Source organism: Ictalurus furcatus, chromosome 16 (genome assembly GCF_023375685.1).
Source record: "Ictalurus furcatus strain D&B chromosome 16, Billie_1.0, whole genome shotgun sequence".
Taxonomy (NCBI): domain Eukaryota; kingdom Metazoa; phylum Chordata; class Actinopteri; order Siluriformes; family Ictaluridae; genus Ictalurus; species Ictalurus furcatus.
In genome coordinates this window covers 8,012,891-8,029,785 of record NC_071270.1, presented here as the reverse complement: position 1 = coordinate 8,029,785, position 16,895 = coordinate 8,012,891, and the positions used below count along the sequence as shown (strand labels likewise).

General features: G+C 39.4%; 2 protein-coding genes across 2 annotated transcripts; one reads left to right on the top strand and one right to left on the bottom strand.

The window, feature by feature from the left end:
• Positions 1-973: 973 nt before the first annotated feature.
• crybb1 (crystallin, beta B1) lies at positions 974-4,973 on the bottom strand. The gene is made up of 5 exons (XM_053645759.1): positions 4,854-4,973; positions 4,538-4,656; positions 4,167-4,299; positions 3,361-3,503; positions 974-1,220 (listed from the first exon to the last, which is right to left on the bottom strand). The coding sequence occupies exons 1-5, from the start codon at positions 4,971-4,973 to the stop codon at positions 1,043-1,045; spliced, it is 693 nt and encodes a 230-aa protein (XP_053501734.1). The 3' UTR covers positions 974-1,042.
• A 4,081-nt stretch (positions 4,974-9,054) lies between these two features.
• cryba4 (crystallin, beta A4) lies at positions 9,055-12,808 on the top strand. The gene is made up of 5 exons (XM_053645905.1): positions 9,055-9,222; positions 11,434-11,552; positions 11,851-11,992; positions 12,264-12,406; positions 12,579-12,808. The coding sequence occupies exons 1-5, from the start codon at positions 9,055-9,057 to the stop codon at positions 12,724-12,726; spliced, it is 720 nt and encodes a 239-aa protein (XP_053501880.1). The 3' UTR covers positions 12,727-12,808.
• The last annotated feature ends 4,087 nt before the right edge of the window (positions 12,809-16,895 follow it).

Below are 16,895 nucleotides of genomic sequence, written 5' to 3'. Positions count from 1 at the left end.
GAAATTCTCTTAGAACTTGTATAAAATCTGTCAGATAATTGGTGATGCAGTGTAGCTGGATAATATTCTAACAGAACCCCTGTAAACACAGACAGCTATTTGATGCACATGTAATTCAGCGCAGACAGGTATCTGGCTTGAAACCCCTGTAAACAGTCATGTATTTGATGCACATGTGACCTGTCACTTTATAAAAGGACATAATAGGCCTACCTTTAGCTAATTACCTGTCTTTGAATTTTAGGTACATAAGAATCATGCAGTTATCAGTGAAAGCAGGTGCAACACTTTTATTTAAACTGGATTACATTTACAGATCTCTGGGGTGAAAAATATTTTTGGTCAATAGGGAAAGTTCAGAGAATTGATGTTTCTGGTGACCTCATCCACTCTTACCTTTACTGTTTAATTCAACAACACAGTTTGTTTTATTTTCATTTCTTTTTTATTTTTGTTAAAAGTGTTTGGCAGCGGATCCTTAAGTGTTCCAAGAATTCAGATTGTTTAAATGGAGCGAGTGTGTGATATTTTAGTGTGTGACTTTGAATAGCTACTTAGTTACTTTGACAAATTGACATTCTCAATTTGAACAGCGGCAAAACAGAAAACACCGTTGGTGATGTCGGTTTAGTGCACATGATCGGTGACCTATGCAAATTATGAATTAGGAGAACGCCTACTGTACAACGTCACATTTTTAAGCTGTACTGAAACCCACTGAAATAAGTGACTGCTGACGTATTCCACGCTTTTACCGCAGTGTCCCTGCAACTTGGTGGACATATTTTTTTTCTGTACTGCGCAACCATCATTAAAGACCTAGCTAAACGACTTAGGTACAGACCTTAGTAAGAGTCTTTACAAGAAAGAAAAGACAACTCAGATTAGAAAGTTAATTTCCTAAATGTTTATTATTTGCATTATAAGAAGTCAGTCAGATGTCTGGTGCAATTTATATCAATCTGAAGTGAGTATCAGAGCAAGGACAGGAAGAGGGGATAAAAAGCACCATAAGAGGGCTTTACTCTGCAGAAGGCCTGTTTCATTGTTTAGCAGCAGTCAGGCTGAAGCTACCACGCTGGTGAAACTGCATGTCCCTTACACGTCGAATAGACTGAATCTGAGGTTGGAAGGCACAAAACTCATTATAGTGTCTGTAGTCTCCACACTCAAATAGATACTGGTAGCCTCTGTAGCCTGGGTACTGGTATCCCACCCAACTAGAATTAAGGAAAGAGTTAAAGAGCGTCGGTATTCAAGTCATAATCATAGACTTTTAACAATTATTTTAGGACACAAATAATTAATGAGTTGTGCATTCAATAGTGACTGTTTGTACACATTTAGAAGTAATCAATTTAATTTTAATAGATAATAAATGTAACATCAATGGACTGGTTTAAGAATTCAGAAGAAATAGGAATGATTCTCTATGTAACGAATAACACATGTCAAACCATGCTGCTACATGAAAATAATCCATGCCTGGCAGGGCAACTGGAGCAACGGGGGCAAGCTGGGATTTGACCCGGCACTTTTCAAATTACTGGGACGGTGACCCAGCACTTCAGGCAATAACAGATAGGTCTGACTTAAAACACCAGTCAAAACTTCCAGTTCAGCTGGGGGGTGGGACATTACTCCTAAAGGGGGTCTCTGAGCGATAAAGGGTTAACTGCGCTTTGGTATTGCTAACATTTCAATATTTTAAGTGACATATACACATATTCTGTATTCTGAATCGATTATAGGAATATTATTCAAATGACATTCTTCAAATAAAGTAACTAAGTCTTGCTGGAAGAATGTTTAGTGAAACAGACAGTTACTACAGTGACATATAGCCTCTTGCGGAATGTGAACTACTATGGCATTCATTAAAAGGTGTGTTGTGCCCTGTTATTGTATATAATCAGACCCTGGCTCTATATAGGACTAAAAGCAAAATACATAGTTAGTCTGTATGTTTTTATAGACAAATGATAAATGTATCTCCTCTGTCAGACAAAAAGATGATGACAGACCAGCATCCTAAGATCTGAGTTCCCAGAAAACATAGAGGTATGCACGTAGCATCAGTTTAAGCACCAGTTAGCAATGGTTTTCCATAGAAGTGGAACGTAACTGAGTTAACCCTAGTATTGCATAAGGATGATGTTGTGGATTCTTTACTGTTTCTGTCAATAAAAGCATCAAATTTTGCCCCACCACTTTTGGAGTAGTGGTGCCACCCCTGATGCCTGGATGGTTGTGATAGGGCACAACAGTACATTTTTTAATCTGTTTATTTCATGGAGCATCCCCATACCAGCTTATGAATGAGCTGTTACTATAGAAAAAAAATATGTGTTAGAACTAGCACATAAAAATAAACCCATTTGTTTATGATACAGCCCGAACTACTGTCTGAGCCATGCTTGATCTAAAGCGAACTTGTATATACAGTGTAACTCACTTAAATGTGAGAAGTGGTACTTTGTTTACTGCTGATACTGTGCGCATTCATGTTGACTTGGCGTTACTTTCTAAACCCGGCGGAATTCAGTGTTGAGGAGATCATGCTGAGTAGGGATTCTGATTTGAGGAAGGTTTTTTTGGTTGGGAATTATGACTTCCAACCTCTAGTTGAATGCAGTATTACTAAGGAGTAATGCTGCATTCTACTTACCTCAAAACTGTAAAATTGGAGCTTGTAATGACGTAATTTTCAATCTCTATGTTCATATTTTGTTAGCGACAATCTAGCCAGCTAACTGTGACTGATGTATATTTAACTCCTCAAAACAGCGATCTGTATGGTCAATGTTATAGATTTAACAAGAGGATATGTCTATATGTTAATTGACCTAAAGCAATTGCTTTTATATATTGCATAAATGATTGAATGGTGAGAAGTGCTACTTTGATTGCTGCTGGTGCTGTGTGCAGCCATGTTGATTTGACATCACTTGCTCCACTCAGAGGAACTCAGGGTTGAGGAGATCATCCTGAGTTCCCGAATAGGAGTTCCACGCACTAGTATTAGTTGGTTGAGGATCCCTAGCTCAATCCTGAGGTTGGGTTACTGTCTGTGTGGAGTTTCACATGTTCTCCCTGTGTTCACCCCGTGTTTGTGTGGTTTTTCTTCAGGTTATCTTGTTTCCTTCCACTGTCGAACATCATGCAGGTGGGTGGACTGGCTATGCCAAATTGCCCCTAGGTGTGAATGTGTGTGTGCATTGGACTGGTGTCCCATTTGCGGTGAATTCTCCTACCTTGTACCCAGTGTTTACAGGGTTGGCTCTGGACCCACCACTACCCTGATCAGGATAAAGTGGTTATTGATGATAAATGATGGATAAATAATTATTTAATACTCACGCCCCACCGGGAACTCTCACGCTGCCCACTCGGTCACAGAAACCATGTGCCCACAGAGTGGGGACATCATCCTCATGGATCTCCATCTTGTTGCCCTGGAAGTCAGACAGCTCATACAGGCAGATCTTGTGCTCCATGGGGTCCTGTGTATTGGGGTTAAAAGAGGAGAAATTTCTGAAATGTAATGAAATGTACACAATATGGCCAAAAGTGTGTGGACACCCTCCTAATTCTTGATTTCAGATTTTTTAATCATACACATTGCTAGAAGGTACATAAAATTGAGCGCATAGCCAAGTAATTTCCATAGACAAACATTGGCAATAGAGTGGGCCATACTGAAAAGCTCAATGTTATAGATAATTATAAACATATAATTAAATTCCATCTTTGCTACAATTCAGTTTGTGAGATTTTTAAGATTTTGAAAGGGAAGGCTCTTTCCGGTTCCTGCATGAATGTACCCCTGTGCACAAACACTGAACATGTTTGGGATGAATTGGAAGTCTGATTGCACCTAAGCCTTCTCACCCAACATCACCCAACAGTGGCTGACCTCACAAATGCTCTTTTGACTGAATGGGCACAAATTGCTACAGACACACTCCAAAATCTTGTAGAAAGCCTTCGCAGAAGAGTGGAGGCTGTTATAGCTGCAAAGTGGAGGGCAACTCCATATTAATTCCAGTGGTTTTGGAATGAAATGCCCAACAGGCTCATATAAGTGTGATGGTCAGGTATCCACAAACCTTTGGCCATATAGAGTATTTTCTGATATGTTATGCTGAGAAAGCTGTTATATTTACCATGCGTATGGGCCTGAATGACATGAGGCAGTCACTGCGGTAGCTGTTGGACCAGGTGTCCCAGCGAGGATACTCACCCTTCTCCAGGATAAACATCTCCCCACAGAAGTTAGTCTGCTCAAAGGCAACAAAGCTAAACAGACAGAGAGAAAAGCAGAAGATGTGCCAGACACAGATTTGCAAAAGATACAGTCAGATGATCAAGATCACAAATGAAGCTAGGAAGTAGAACAATATAAGTACACATAGAAGAGGAGGAATTGCTAAGTGTATTTGATATTATTACTGATCTGTATAAACCTTTTCTATAACCATTTTACATTTTTATATAATAAAATATTTTATACACATTCTTTTAGTGAGAAACTTACGGGCCGCACTCTACAATGATACTTTTTACTCTATCAATTCCATGGTCACAAATGTTCATGCACTCATTGTAGATCTCCATCATTCTGCCCTGGAAATTTTCCTGGTCAAACAGCATCATCTGGAGGGAAAAGTGTAAGTGAAAATCTAAGTACTAAATACTAAACATACCAAACCAAAGTAAAGCTGGAAATTTTTGATTAGCTATGAGTTTATTTTAGGTGAGTACTTTTGTGTTTAAACCAAAATGTTGTGATTTCCTATGTGCTATTAAATAATTCTCTGAACATTTTTGCTTGGAAGAGTAAGAAAACTTACTCTGTAGTTGCCCATTCCAGCATCTCCAGTCTTGGTGGTCTTGCTAGATGCAGGAGGGGCAGGGGCACCCTTATCCTTGGCATCAGTGCCCTGGCTGGAGGCGGACTTAGTCTGAGACATGTTGATGGGGTTCTAGAGAGTCTGTGGGTAAGAGTGGAAGGGCAGAAAATGTCATGGGATTTCGTGGATATATTCCAAATATCCATAGTTGGTCAACATAATGAAGGATGGTAAATCCATGTGAGGACATGTTGAACTTTGATTGGTTGGATTGAGTCTGGATAGGATTTTGGGTTACCAGTATTACCAGTCTACCAGTATTTTAAATGGTAGACTTAATTCCCTAAATAACAATCCTTTCTGCATCCATTTTGTATGTGTTTGCAATTATTGGCTTCTTACCTGCTTGAGTACAGCTGTACCGTGTGGCGTAGGCTGGCCTGTGCTGCTCAATCCATCCATTACCTTACCTTTTATACCCTGGCAAGGGGAGCATGGAGGGGTTTGGCTTATAATAGAAACATCCCTGTCATCAGAATTTCTTAGTTCTAAAGCCATGATGTTATCCCACTGCCCAGAAAGCTCTGCCTGATTGTCTGTATGCACTTTAGTGTCAATAGAAAACCCTGACAGTGTCACTTTGCTCTTTATAATGGTGCTGGCATAGACTGCATTCGGATGTGAGGAATGTATAGGCCAAAGGTCAGTTCATGCTAATCCTCCACCTGTGTCCTCTCGAATTATATATACATAGTATTGTGCAATAGTCTTAGGCACATGCAAAGAAATGCTGTAGAGCAAAGATGCCTTCAAAATAATGAAATTAAATGTCTCTCCATTAAAAACAATACTATAAAGAGCAGTAAACAGTAATAAATTAAACAATATTTGGTGTGATGACCTTCTGCTTAAAAAAAAGTTGTCTCTGGTAGAATTAGTGCAGTTTTATAAGGAAATGAGCTGTAAGTTTTGCAGAGCATCTTTCAGAACCAGCCAGTGTTCTTCTAGAGACTTTGACTGTCACACTTGCTTTTTATTTTTGCAGCAAAATCCAGCAGTTTCTTTACTGACATATAAACCTTTCGCTGTAACATTTAAGTTTGTGCTGGAAAACTAAAATTTGGAAATCTAAAATGTTTTTATATGACTTGATAATGTAGAAGTTACAAAATAAAAATCTATAACAAATTATGCCTTTTTGGTGTGTGTGTGCGTGTGTGCGTGTGTGTGTGTGTGTGTGTGTATATACATACATATTATATATATATATATATATATATATATACAGTATCTCACATTCAGTGTCATCATGTAGGAGTGGAAGAGGACTCCAGTGGCAACCTGTGAAGCTCTGGTGAATTCCATGCCCAAGATGGTTAAGGCAGTGCTGGAAAATAATGGTGGCCACAAAAATTTTGATACTTTGGGCCCAATTTGGACATTTTCACTTAGGGGTGTACTCACTTTTGTTGCCAGTGGTTTAGACATTAATGGCTGTGCATTGAGTTATTTTGAGGGGACAGGAAACTTACACTGTTATACAAGCTGTACACTCACTACTTTACATTGTAGCAAAGTGTCATTTCTTCAGTGTTGTCACATGAAAAGATATAATCAAATATTTACAAAAATGTGAGGGGTGTACTCACTTTTGTGAGATACTGTATATATATATATATATATATATATATATATATATATATATATATATATATATGTATATATATATATATATATATATATGTATATATATATATATATATATATATATATATATATATATATATATATATATATGTGTGTGTGTGTGTGTGTGTGTATACCAACTGTACACCTGCACATTCATGCAGTTATCTAATCAGCCCTCCATTTGCCAGCAGTGCAATGCAAAAAGAAAACATGCAAAAAGAATTAGCCTCGCCATTCCATTACTTTAGTAGAGGACCTGTATCTATAAATAAAAATCTACAGGTCCTCTACTAAAGTAATGGAATGGCGAGGCTAATTCTTTTTGCTGTACACTTAAAACATGGTACCTTATGTTTGAACCCAAAAATATCAAAAATATTGTAACATGTGGCTGACAGCTGTTTCTTGTTGCCCAAGTGTGCCCTGTTCGATTGATTGTTTAAAAAAAATATCTCTGAAAAAACAAAACATCCATATGCTCTACTAAAAATGATATAGCTTGCTCACTTAGCTATGCAAATATATATTTGCATTATCATGCTGGAAGTAGCCATTAGAAAATGGGTAAATTACGGCCGTGAAAGGGGCCCAGGTGTCCCAAGAAAACATTCTCCACACCACCTCCATACCACCTCCATCAGCTTGGACTGACAGGAAGGTTGGGTCCATGGATTCATGCTGTTGGAACTAAATTCTGACCCGACCATCTGTGTGTGCCTCAGCAGAAATCAAGATTAATCAGAAAAGGCTATGTTTTTCCAGTCTTCAGCAGTGTAGTTTTATTGAGCCTTTGCCCACTGTACTCAGCTTTCTGTTCTTGGCTGACAGAAGTGGAACCCGATGTGGTCTTCTGCTGTTGTGGCTTATCCGTCTCAAGGATCACCATGTTCTGAGATGCTTTTCTGCTCATCACAATTGTGCAGAGTGGTTATCTGAATTATTGTAGTCTTAGTGTCAGCTCAAACCAGTCTGGCCATTCGGCATTGACCTCTCTTATCAACACAGCTTTTTCTATCTGCAACACTGGATGTTTTTTATTTATTGCACCATTCTGAGTAAACTCTAGAGACTGTTGTATGTGAAAATCTTATGAGATCAGCAGTTATAGAAATACTCAAACCAGCCCATCTGGCAAAAATCAATCATGCTTTGGTCAAAATCACTGAGAGCACCTTTTTTCTCCATTCTGATGGTTGATGTGTACATTAGCTGAAGTTGCTGGCCTGAATTTGCATGATGTTATGCATTTCACTTCTGCCATATGATTGGCTGATTAGATAATTGCATTAATGAGTAGGTGTTCCTAATAAAGTGCTTAGTGAGTGTATATCGTCCTGGCAAGGATCCATGAATAGGTCAAGAATAATTGTGAGGACAGTTTCAAAATTCACATTTATTATAATAACATTCAGATGGAAATTTATGAGAATTTTAAAATATACCAGCAATATAGCTACTCATTACTTGCTAAAGCTATTTACCTATTTTAATAAGAAAATAAGCAAATACAAGCATATGCAGGACCATCTCAAGTAGGTCGGCAACACTTATTCTGGTCACATTTGCTAAAATTTTTAGATTTCTCCCACGCTCTTGCCGGCAGATGGCGCTGTGGCTGCAACGTGCATGGACAGCTGGAGAGCGTGTGCGTGCACGAGATTACATAAGGAGGACTGTTTCCTAAGGACATGTGCCTTTGTTTTGGTTTTGGTTCTCTTCCTGTCCAGGTATTGGTTGATGTTCGAGGGTGTGTCATTATTGGTCCCAGCTGTCTGTATTCAAGCTTGATTATGTTTGTTATTTAAAGCCCTCATGTTGCTGTGCACTTCACGCAGTATTGAATGAATGTATAGCTGAATACGTTTAAGTATGCCAAGCGGTCTTTTTTTGTGTCCTGTTGTTGTTTCATGCCTCGAGTCTAGTTTCATGTTTAAACCTCGATTATTTCTTCCAGTCTAGACCGCGTTTCATATTTATTAACTTCTGTTTGAGAATAAAGACTTTGATCTGCGCTTGCTTCTGTTTATAGACTCATTTCGTAACAGAATACTGCGCTGCTCACCATGGAAGTAGCAAGAGAGTACCTTATCGGGAAGCGCTCGGATTACTGGCCGCGTTTCCTGTCCGTGCAGTTCCCTCAAAGGTACGCCGCCGAACTCCCACTGGCGACAGCGGGATTGGGGAGTTACCCGCTGGAGTTCCTCTGCCACTGCCAGGTATATTTCTGCAGCCTGGCATATCCCAAGCCAAATAAGAGACAGTGGATTTGGTTCTTAGTGTCCCGGTTTTGCGGGACTGGGTGGAGCAACTGGTGAGTACTGGGTCCTCCGCCCTCCATGATGTCACCGAGTTCTCTGAACTTTTTGTTGAGGAGTTCTACCGGCCAGGACATCTTCGTGGTCTGGATCTACTGGGGTGGCGGGTCAGTGGAAAGCCCCAGCTTGACCCGCCATTCCACCTTTTCTACAAGTGGGTGGACATGCTAGAATCCGCAGTTCCCAAGTGAGTGAACATGCTAGAATCCGCAGCTCCCAAGCCCCAGCCCGAGGTCAACGTGGTGACTTCGGGGTCCCAGCCTGAGGTCAACCTGGAGACCTCGGGGTCCCAGCCCGAGGTCAGAATGGCGACCTTGGGGCCCCAGCCTGAGGTCAGCGTGGCGACCTCGGGGCCCCAGCCCGAGGTCAACAAGGCGACCTCTGGGCCCCAGCCCGAGGTCAACCTGGCGACCTCAGAGCTCCAGCTTGAGACCTACGGGGAGGTCTCAGCTCTGGAGCTCCAGCCCCACTTTGATCTCGAGCCCTGCTTTGATCGCGAACCCCACTGAGGGCGGGGATCCGCCTATCTGTTTCACGGCAGAGACCATGTTCTGTTTGAGAACAAAGACTTTGATCTGCGCTTGCTTCTGTTTATAGACTCATTTCGTAACAATTCCTACATCACATATCATCACACCTCATTCTTAGGTCCATCTACTCTCCATCTACTTTTGGGGCTATGACTAATATATACAGTAAATCGGCACGCAAAAATTGTTGATATTACACTTGCACTGATTTCTACAGCATTGAGGTATGTAACATTTCTTATCTATAGATTTATATATATTTTATATATATATATATATATATATATATATATATATATATATATATATATATATATTAAGATATATTTGAGTTTCATAAATCTAAATCATAAAGCCCAGTTTAAGTAAAACTGTTTGTGTCTAATTTTGACTATATTTAATCATATTGTCACATATTAATGGTGATTTTTTACATATACATATATATTTTCTTTGTGATTAAACTCTACTATGGATATTAGAGATAGTGTTGAACATGTAGGATGTGCTATTTCTGTGGTGTCTGTGGTAGACAAAAACAGTGATGTAAGGAACACACAAACTGTAAGTTACAAAAATAATTATTCATAAAAATGTTTTTTATGGGTTTTTTTTTTTTAACGCTCACAGACCAGTGGAGTTCCTGAACAGGAGTGTGATCTAACAAAAAGTAAAATGTTGCTCTTTCTTTGGCTGTCAGGTGAAAATTAGGTGTCTGAAGGGAAGGGCTTTAGAAAGCAGTTTTCATGGGGACATAGGTGTAGTCTGACAGAAATGCTCAAGAACCTGTTTAGAACATTGATTATAGTGGCCTTAAGACACTACTGAGTTTACATGTGTGCCCTGGTTGAAAGAAGTTTTGAAGCACTGTTGTATTGTGTTTGTTTTGGTACTAAAATAATCCCAAAGAGTCATTCATTATGTTGTTAATGTTGATTGCTTTGAACATGATAATAAATGAGAACGTCATTTCAAATGTCATTTCACAGATAGTTATTTTTATGTTGAACAAGTTGAATAAACATAAGCAATAAGGAAGGTATTTGTTTGCATTAAATAATGAAAGCCTTCCAGTGACCTCTCATCATCCAGACTTTTTTTTTTATTCTTGCAATGTGTACATTCATATAGTAGGAACAATCACAATGTGGCCATTGTAGTGCTGGCTGCAAAGCAAAGATGACATGCGAAAACACTACACCTTCCCCTCCCCATCCATGGAGGCTTCAGACATAATGTAGCATTTGCACTTCTGCCACTCTAGATTTATCCCCGCCTTTGTTAGCCACACAATTGTAGCCCAGCCCATGAGTGCTGAGTTGGGGCTTTTGCCTCGGCCCTTTGCCAGGGGAGGCTTTAAAAGGATAGTGGTGTGTGCCAGGTTTCACACTCTCATCAGGACATCCTGAGCTTAATTGAAGCAAGGTGAGTTCCTTTCTGCTCTCCCCTCAGCTCTCCTCCCCACCGCACGTCTAACTCTGGTTAGTCAAAGGCTTCAGAAAGCATGCGCCTTCAGACTCTAACACCAATTGTATCACCATAGTGCATTCAGCCTTGTATGTAAATCTTGTTCATATCTTTAAATAGCTTGCTTTTGAAAAATTTTATGACCAAAAACTATGCTTTTATAAATTTGGTGTGGTAAATCATATGAGTGCCATATAAACTCGTGGCCTAATTGATTTGGTCACCACTAGCAAGTTTATATTGGCATTTACGCGATTGAGGGAGTTACATTTATGTAAACATGTTTTTTTGCATACTATTGAACCATTTATATCTGAATGTTTCTTGCCATGCTTTACTTAATAAGTCACAATTTATTATAAGTAATTCCATTAAATTGCATGTGTTTTTGCTGCAGACAACATGAATCATCATTGTACCAAGTTTTCTGGCCACTGGAAGGTATGCTTATCAATGTGTCAACATTGTTCTGCCTAAAATAAGCAAATTCTTTATCTTTATTAGTAGAATTTTTTTAAATTTCATACCTCATTAGCCATGGCCAAAATTTTTTTAAAGTGTGTAACCTCTGTCTTTTAGATTATTGTATATGATGAAGAGTGCTTCCAGGGTCGCCATCATGAGTTCACCTCTGAGTGTTGGAATGTTATGGATTTTGGCTTTGAGAGTGTCCGCTCTCTGAGGGTAGAAAGTGGAGCGTAAGTACACAAATTATCTGGTCACAGGAGAATATAGTGTATATATCTGCCAGGTTTAACAAATGACAAACAAATAACAAATATTCCACCGGGAAATTATTCAAGCTATTGCATGGGCTGGCTAGATAGCTGGCTAACTGATTTTTTTCTTTCAAATCTAACTAGATTTTGTATAAGACTGGGTAAGACTTGTGGGTCACCTATTGTTTAAACCCATCATCCAACTAGAAATGATTTTGTAATTTAACCACTACCCTCAACTACTGCTCTCGTGCTTACTTTGCATAACCCTTCATAGGTGGGTGGGCTATGAGCATCCCTCTTTTCAGGGCCAGCAGTTTGTGCTTGAGCGTGGTGAATACCCTCAATGTGATGCCTTTGGAGGAAGCAATGCTTACCATATTGAGAGGATGACCTCCTTCAGGCCCATCTCTTGCATTGTAAGTTTTCAAAGCTTCTACAATCTAGCATTGCATTCCTCTCATATATGTACAGATTTAATCTCAGGCAATGAAACAAATGTGACTTGAGAAAAAAACTAGAATCTCTTTGGTTTCTTTTTTAGGCATTCTTTGTATGTAATGAACCGGACTATCAAATCTGAGAGTTATCCTATCTGATGACTAGATTATCTCTTTAAAAAAATTCACTACTATTATAGGGGAAAAAACATTAGAAGGCACATCATAAATGATTATTCCCTTCTTACAGAACCACAGGGAGAGCAGGATGACAATCTATGAGAGGGAGAACTACCTGGGCCGCAAGGGGGAGCTAAATGATGACTACCCCTCATTGCAGGCAATGGGCTGGTGCCATAATGAAGTAGGCTCCATGCGCATCCACTCTGGAGCGTAAGCATCACTTCATCTTCTACAATATGGCTTTGTGTTCCTATTATTTGCTGATTAATAATGTTTTACAGATTTGTATTTGTGGTTGCTAATATGGTTTCATGTAATGTTTATGTTTTTAATTGAAAATGTATTTGCAATTTTAACTTTGCTTTTTATTTTCATGTAATAGGTTTGTTTGTTACCAGTACCCTGGCTACCGTGGATATCAGTACATCATGGAATGTGACTGCCATGCAGGCGAGTACAAACATTTCAGGGAGTTTGGGTCCCACTGTCAGACTCCTCAGATCCAGTCCATCCGCCGCATCCAGCAGTAACCTGACCATTCTCTGCCAACTTATCCCACAAAAAATCTTTATTCCCTATTGATCTGTGCTGAAATAAATTGTCTTTCTTAGAGCTCAGACTATAAACCTCAGACTATTGTTTCTGTCATGTGCTCAAACACATCACAACAGATAACACTGCAACCATGTTGTCCTCACCTTTATACTTGGATTTCAAGGTATTAGTTGCTTATAACCTAAAAAAAAATACTAATGCAGTGAAGATATAAGCTAGATATAGGTCTAACAACTAATTAAGTTACTTAATTGTACTAGGCTAAAACCACAGTAGCTATTGGCACTTAGTGCAATATGCACTTGCTGCATAGTAGCTAGTTAGCTAACTAGTAACCGGTAAACACTCCATTAGCTTAGCACTATCTAACATGTTGTTTTTTTACGTTACCATTGAAATGTTTAACACACTAGAATATATCCAGTGGTGCTTGAAAGTTTGTGAATCCTTTAGAATTTTCTATATATCTGCATAAATAAGACCTAAAATGTCATCAGATTTTCACTAGTTCTAAAAGTAGACAAAGAAAACACAAAGATGAGAACAAAATAGAACTTTTTGGTTTAAATGTGAGGATTATGTTTGGAGAAAGGAAAACACTGCATTCCAGCATAAGAATCTTATCCCATATGTGAAACATGGTGGTGGTAGTATCATGTTTTTGCTGCATCTGGGACAGGACAGCTTGCCATAACTGATGGGACAATGAATTCTGAATTATACCAACAATTTCTAAAAGAAAATGTCAGGACATCTGACCATGAACTGAATCTCAAGAGAAATTGTCATGCAGCAAGACAACAACCCTAAGCACACAAGTTGTTTTACCAAAGAATGGTAAAAGAAGAATAAGGTTAATGTTTTGGAATGGCCAAGTAAAAGTCCTCACTTTAATGCAATAGAAACATTGTGGAAGGACCCGAAACAAGCAGTTCATGTGAGGAAGCCCACCAACATCCCAGAGTTGAAGCCGTTCTGTACTGAACAATGGGCTAAAATTCCTCTAAGTCGATGTGCAGGACTGATCAACAGTTACTGGAAATGTTTAGTTGCATTTATTGCTGCACAAAGGGGTCACACCAGATACTGAAAGCAAAGGTTCACATAATTTTGACACTCACAGATATGTAATATTGGTCATTTTAATTTTTAATTTTAATAATTTTCCTGAATAAACAACAACAACAACAACAATAATAATAATAATAATAATAATATATACACATGCTTGAAAGTTTGTGAACCCTTTATAATTTTCAGATTTTCTGAATTTTTAAAAGTAAATAAGTATGTGTGTGTGTGAAAAAAATTGATTATGAAAATAATCGTTAGTTGCAGCCCAAATGTATATATATATTTGATTTTTGGTCAAGATCTTATATTGAGGATTGCAGACGGGAGAGTCAAACCACTCCATAAAGTCTTCTCCAGCACGTCCCAAAGAATTTCAATGGGGTTACGGTCAGAACTCTGTAGCGGCCAATTCATGACTCCTCATGCTCCCTGAACCACTCTTTCACAATTTGAGCCCAATGAATCTTGGCATTGTCATCCTGAAATATGCCTTCTGAAACACAGTATGACACTATCGGTCAAAAGTTTGGGGTCACTTAGAAGTTCCTTTGGTTTTGATGGTTTAGTGTTTACAGGGTACGACTTCTGGTGTTAAGGTCTTTGAGTCCAATGCACACTCTGTAAATAACAAGACTTTGTTTTTATCAGATATTATCACAGAAAAGAAACTGGATTTTCTTCCTAACTGAAATTTGGCACAAACAAAATTATGGATTTTTTAAAATTAAATTACTCCTACAGGTTATGGTTTGTTTGAACTCCTGTGGCTGACTGGTAGAAGCAGGGGTATTATTGTAATACATAATTCAAAATACAATATCAGCCCTGTGTTTGTATCAAGGTATACTTCATTTAAATGTCTTGTTTTGAGTATCTCATCTCCAAATACTACCATCATACCACAGTTTACAGGCCTCCAGGGACAAATTAAGTTTTTGTGTCAGAGTTTGTCTATGTTGTATTCCAAGTTCAAGAGAATTCTTATTTTGGGGGACTTTAATATTCATATTGACCAAAAAAAACAGGGATTTTTTGTCATTACTGGAATGTTTCAGTCTTTCTCAGGCTGTCAATGGTCCTACTCACAACAAAGGGCACACATTAGATTTGGTCATTACATATGGTTCTTCTGTGTCTCAAACATTATCTATTGATGTTAGACTGTCTGATGATGTAGCTTTTTTTTTTTATGAACTTGGAACTGACCCGCTCAAATGTCTCCTCTTCTCGCACTATAAATTTTCAGAAGGGAAATCAATTGATGGGTCAGATTTTCCTTTTCTGACCGTCCTGATGACAAAAGTTTGCTATTAAATGATGTTTTGGTTTCTAACTTGGATTCTTATGTTCCTCTTAAATCTCAAAATATTTCAAGTAAGTTGGAGTGTAAATGGCATCTCTTTGGCTTGAATGCTTTTTATCAAGCATGGAAAGATCACTTATCTATAAAACGATGTACTGTCCATATCCCTGCTACTCTTCTTCCAACAAGAGGGAGACGGGGAATCACATGACTGTGTTGTACTGACTAACGAACTCTGCTCCCCTAGAGTCGACCTGAAGGATGTTCCATTGGAAAACCCAGATTTGATCCTTTTTGTGGACGGGTCTGCTTCACGCAAGTCAGGTAAAAATCAAGTGGGCTATGCAGTAATAACCGCACACGAGACAGTCTGTCAGGAAGTCTCCCCTCAATCTTTTCAGCACAAGCAGCTGAACTTTATGCCCTCATAGAGGCATGAAGACATGCTGAGGGACAGTCATTAAATATCTACACAGACAGTAGATAAGCCTTTGGGGTAGTACATGATTTTGGAACAATTTGGAAACACAGGAACTTCCTGATGAGTTCAGGAACACACATAGCCCACCACAAACTAGTCTCTGAGCTGCTGGATGCAGTCCTACTCCCCAAAACTATTGCAGTATGCAAATGTGATGCACACACTAGCAAATTAGACCCTGTTTTCCTAGGAAATGCTCGAGCAGACAGTGCAGCAAAGGAAGCAGCTGCATCTATGGTCCCAAAACTAAAAAGAAATTAATCACTCCTTTACAGCTTTCAGACCTCCAAGCACGAGCTACGGTGGAGGAAAAGGCTGTGTGGCGCAAAGCAAGCTGCACGGTTATTGATGGAGTTTGGTGGTGCCCCCAGGGCTGTCCTTGTCTTCAAAGTTGACGCATGGCAAGGACCATGCGTCAAAAGGGGGAATGATAGCTGTGTTAAAGCATTGGTTTCTCTAATTACTCTAAAAAAAAAAAAAAATTTGTTTACAATGTTTGCACAACTCATAACGTGGGTTGAGGTTTGAAGGTAGAGAAGGCCACATACCTATGTCTAAACAGGACTCAGACGTGGTAGTGATAATGATAATCTCCAGTGATAATGTCACACCTTTTGTGAGCCATGCCCTTAAGTAGGTGGGTGAATATTTGGGTACTGACTTAAAGCAGCACTGTGCATATCATCCAGCTAGTGGTGGGGTGGTAGAGAGAGAAAAAGGGACAATAAAAAACAGACTGAGCAAATGCTGTTCTGAAACAGGCTTAGGATGGGCTTAGCCCCTTTGGGATACTGTTTGGGGGACCTCCACACACAGGAATTGGACCTGTGACAGCTCCTCTTCCCAATGCTGCAGCATGTGATGATGCAACGTTAAATTACTGTGCAACCTTGTCCTCTGCTCTGCACTCTATGCACAAGCAGGTAAAGGCAGTGCTTCAAGCACCAGCCACGGGCCCGCTGCATAATTTGAAGCCCGGAGAGTGGATCATGATCAAGGAATTCCGCAGGACCAGGTGGAACAATCCACGGTGGTCTGGGCCATTCCAGGTTCTCGTTGTCACTCATTCAACAGTGAAAGTCAACCAGCGAGCCACATGGGTGCACGCGAGCCACTGCAGGAAGGTGCCAGAGCCGAGCACTGAGCTGGAGAAGACGGGACTTCGACAGGAGGCCTAATAAGTGATTCTCTATCAAGATGCCTCTAGGAGGACCGAAGCTCACGAGTGACCATCTGCATATACACACCCACACACATGACACACTGCACTCAAACACACATTCTCA

Excerpts from the sequence above, each read along its gene's own strand:
- crybb1 (XM_053645759.1), bottom strand. The coding sequence starts at position 4,973 with ATGTCTCAGACTAAGTCCGCCTCCAGCCAGGGCACTGATGCCAAGGAT. Across the intron at positions 4,657-4,853 it reads CTGGAATGGGCAACTACAGA|ATGATGCTGTTTGACCAGGA; the intron begins GTAAGTTTTCTT and ends TTTTCCCTCCAG. Across the intron at positions 4,300-4,537 it reads ATCATTGTAGAGTGCGGCCC|CTTTGTTGCCTTTGAGCAGA; the intron begins GTAAGTTTCTCA and ends CTGTCTGTTTAG.
- cryba4 (XM_053645905.1), top strand. The coding sequence starts at position 9,055 with ATGCTAGAATCCGCAGCTCCCAAGCCCCAGCCCGAGGTCAACGTGGTG. Across the intron at positions 11,553-11,850 it reads CTGAGGGTAGAAAGTGGAGC|GTGGGTGGGCTATGAGCATC; the intron begins GTAAGTACACAA and ends AACCCTTCATAG. Across the intron at positions 11,993-12,263 it reads TCAGGCCCATCTCTTGCATT|AACCACAGGGAGAGCAGGAT; the intron begins GTAAGTTTTCAA and ends CCCTTCTTACAG.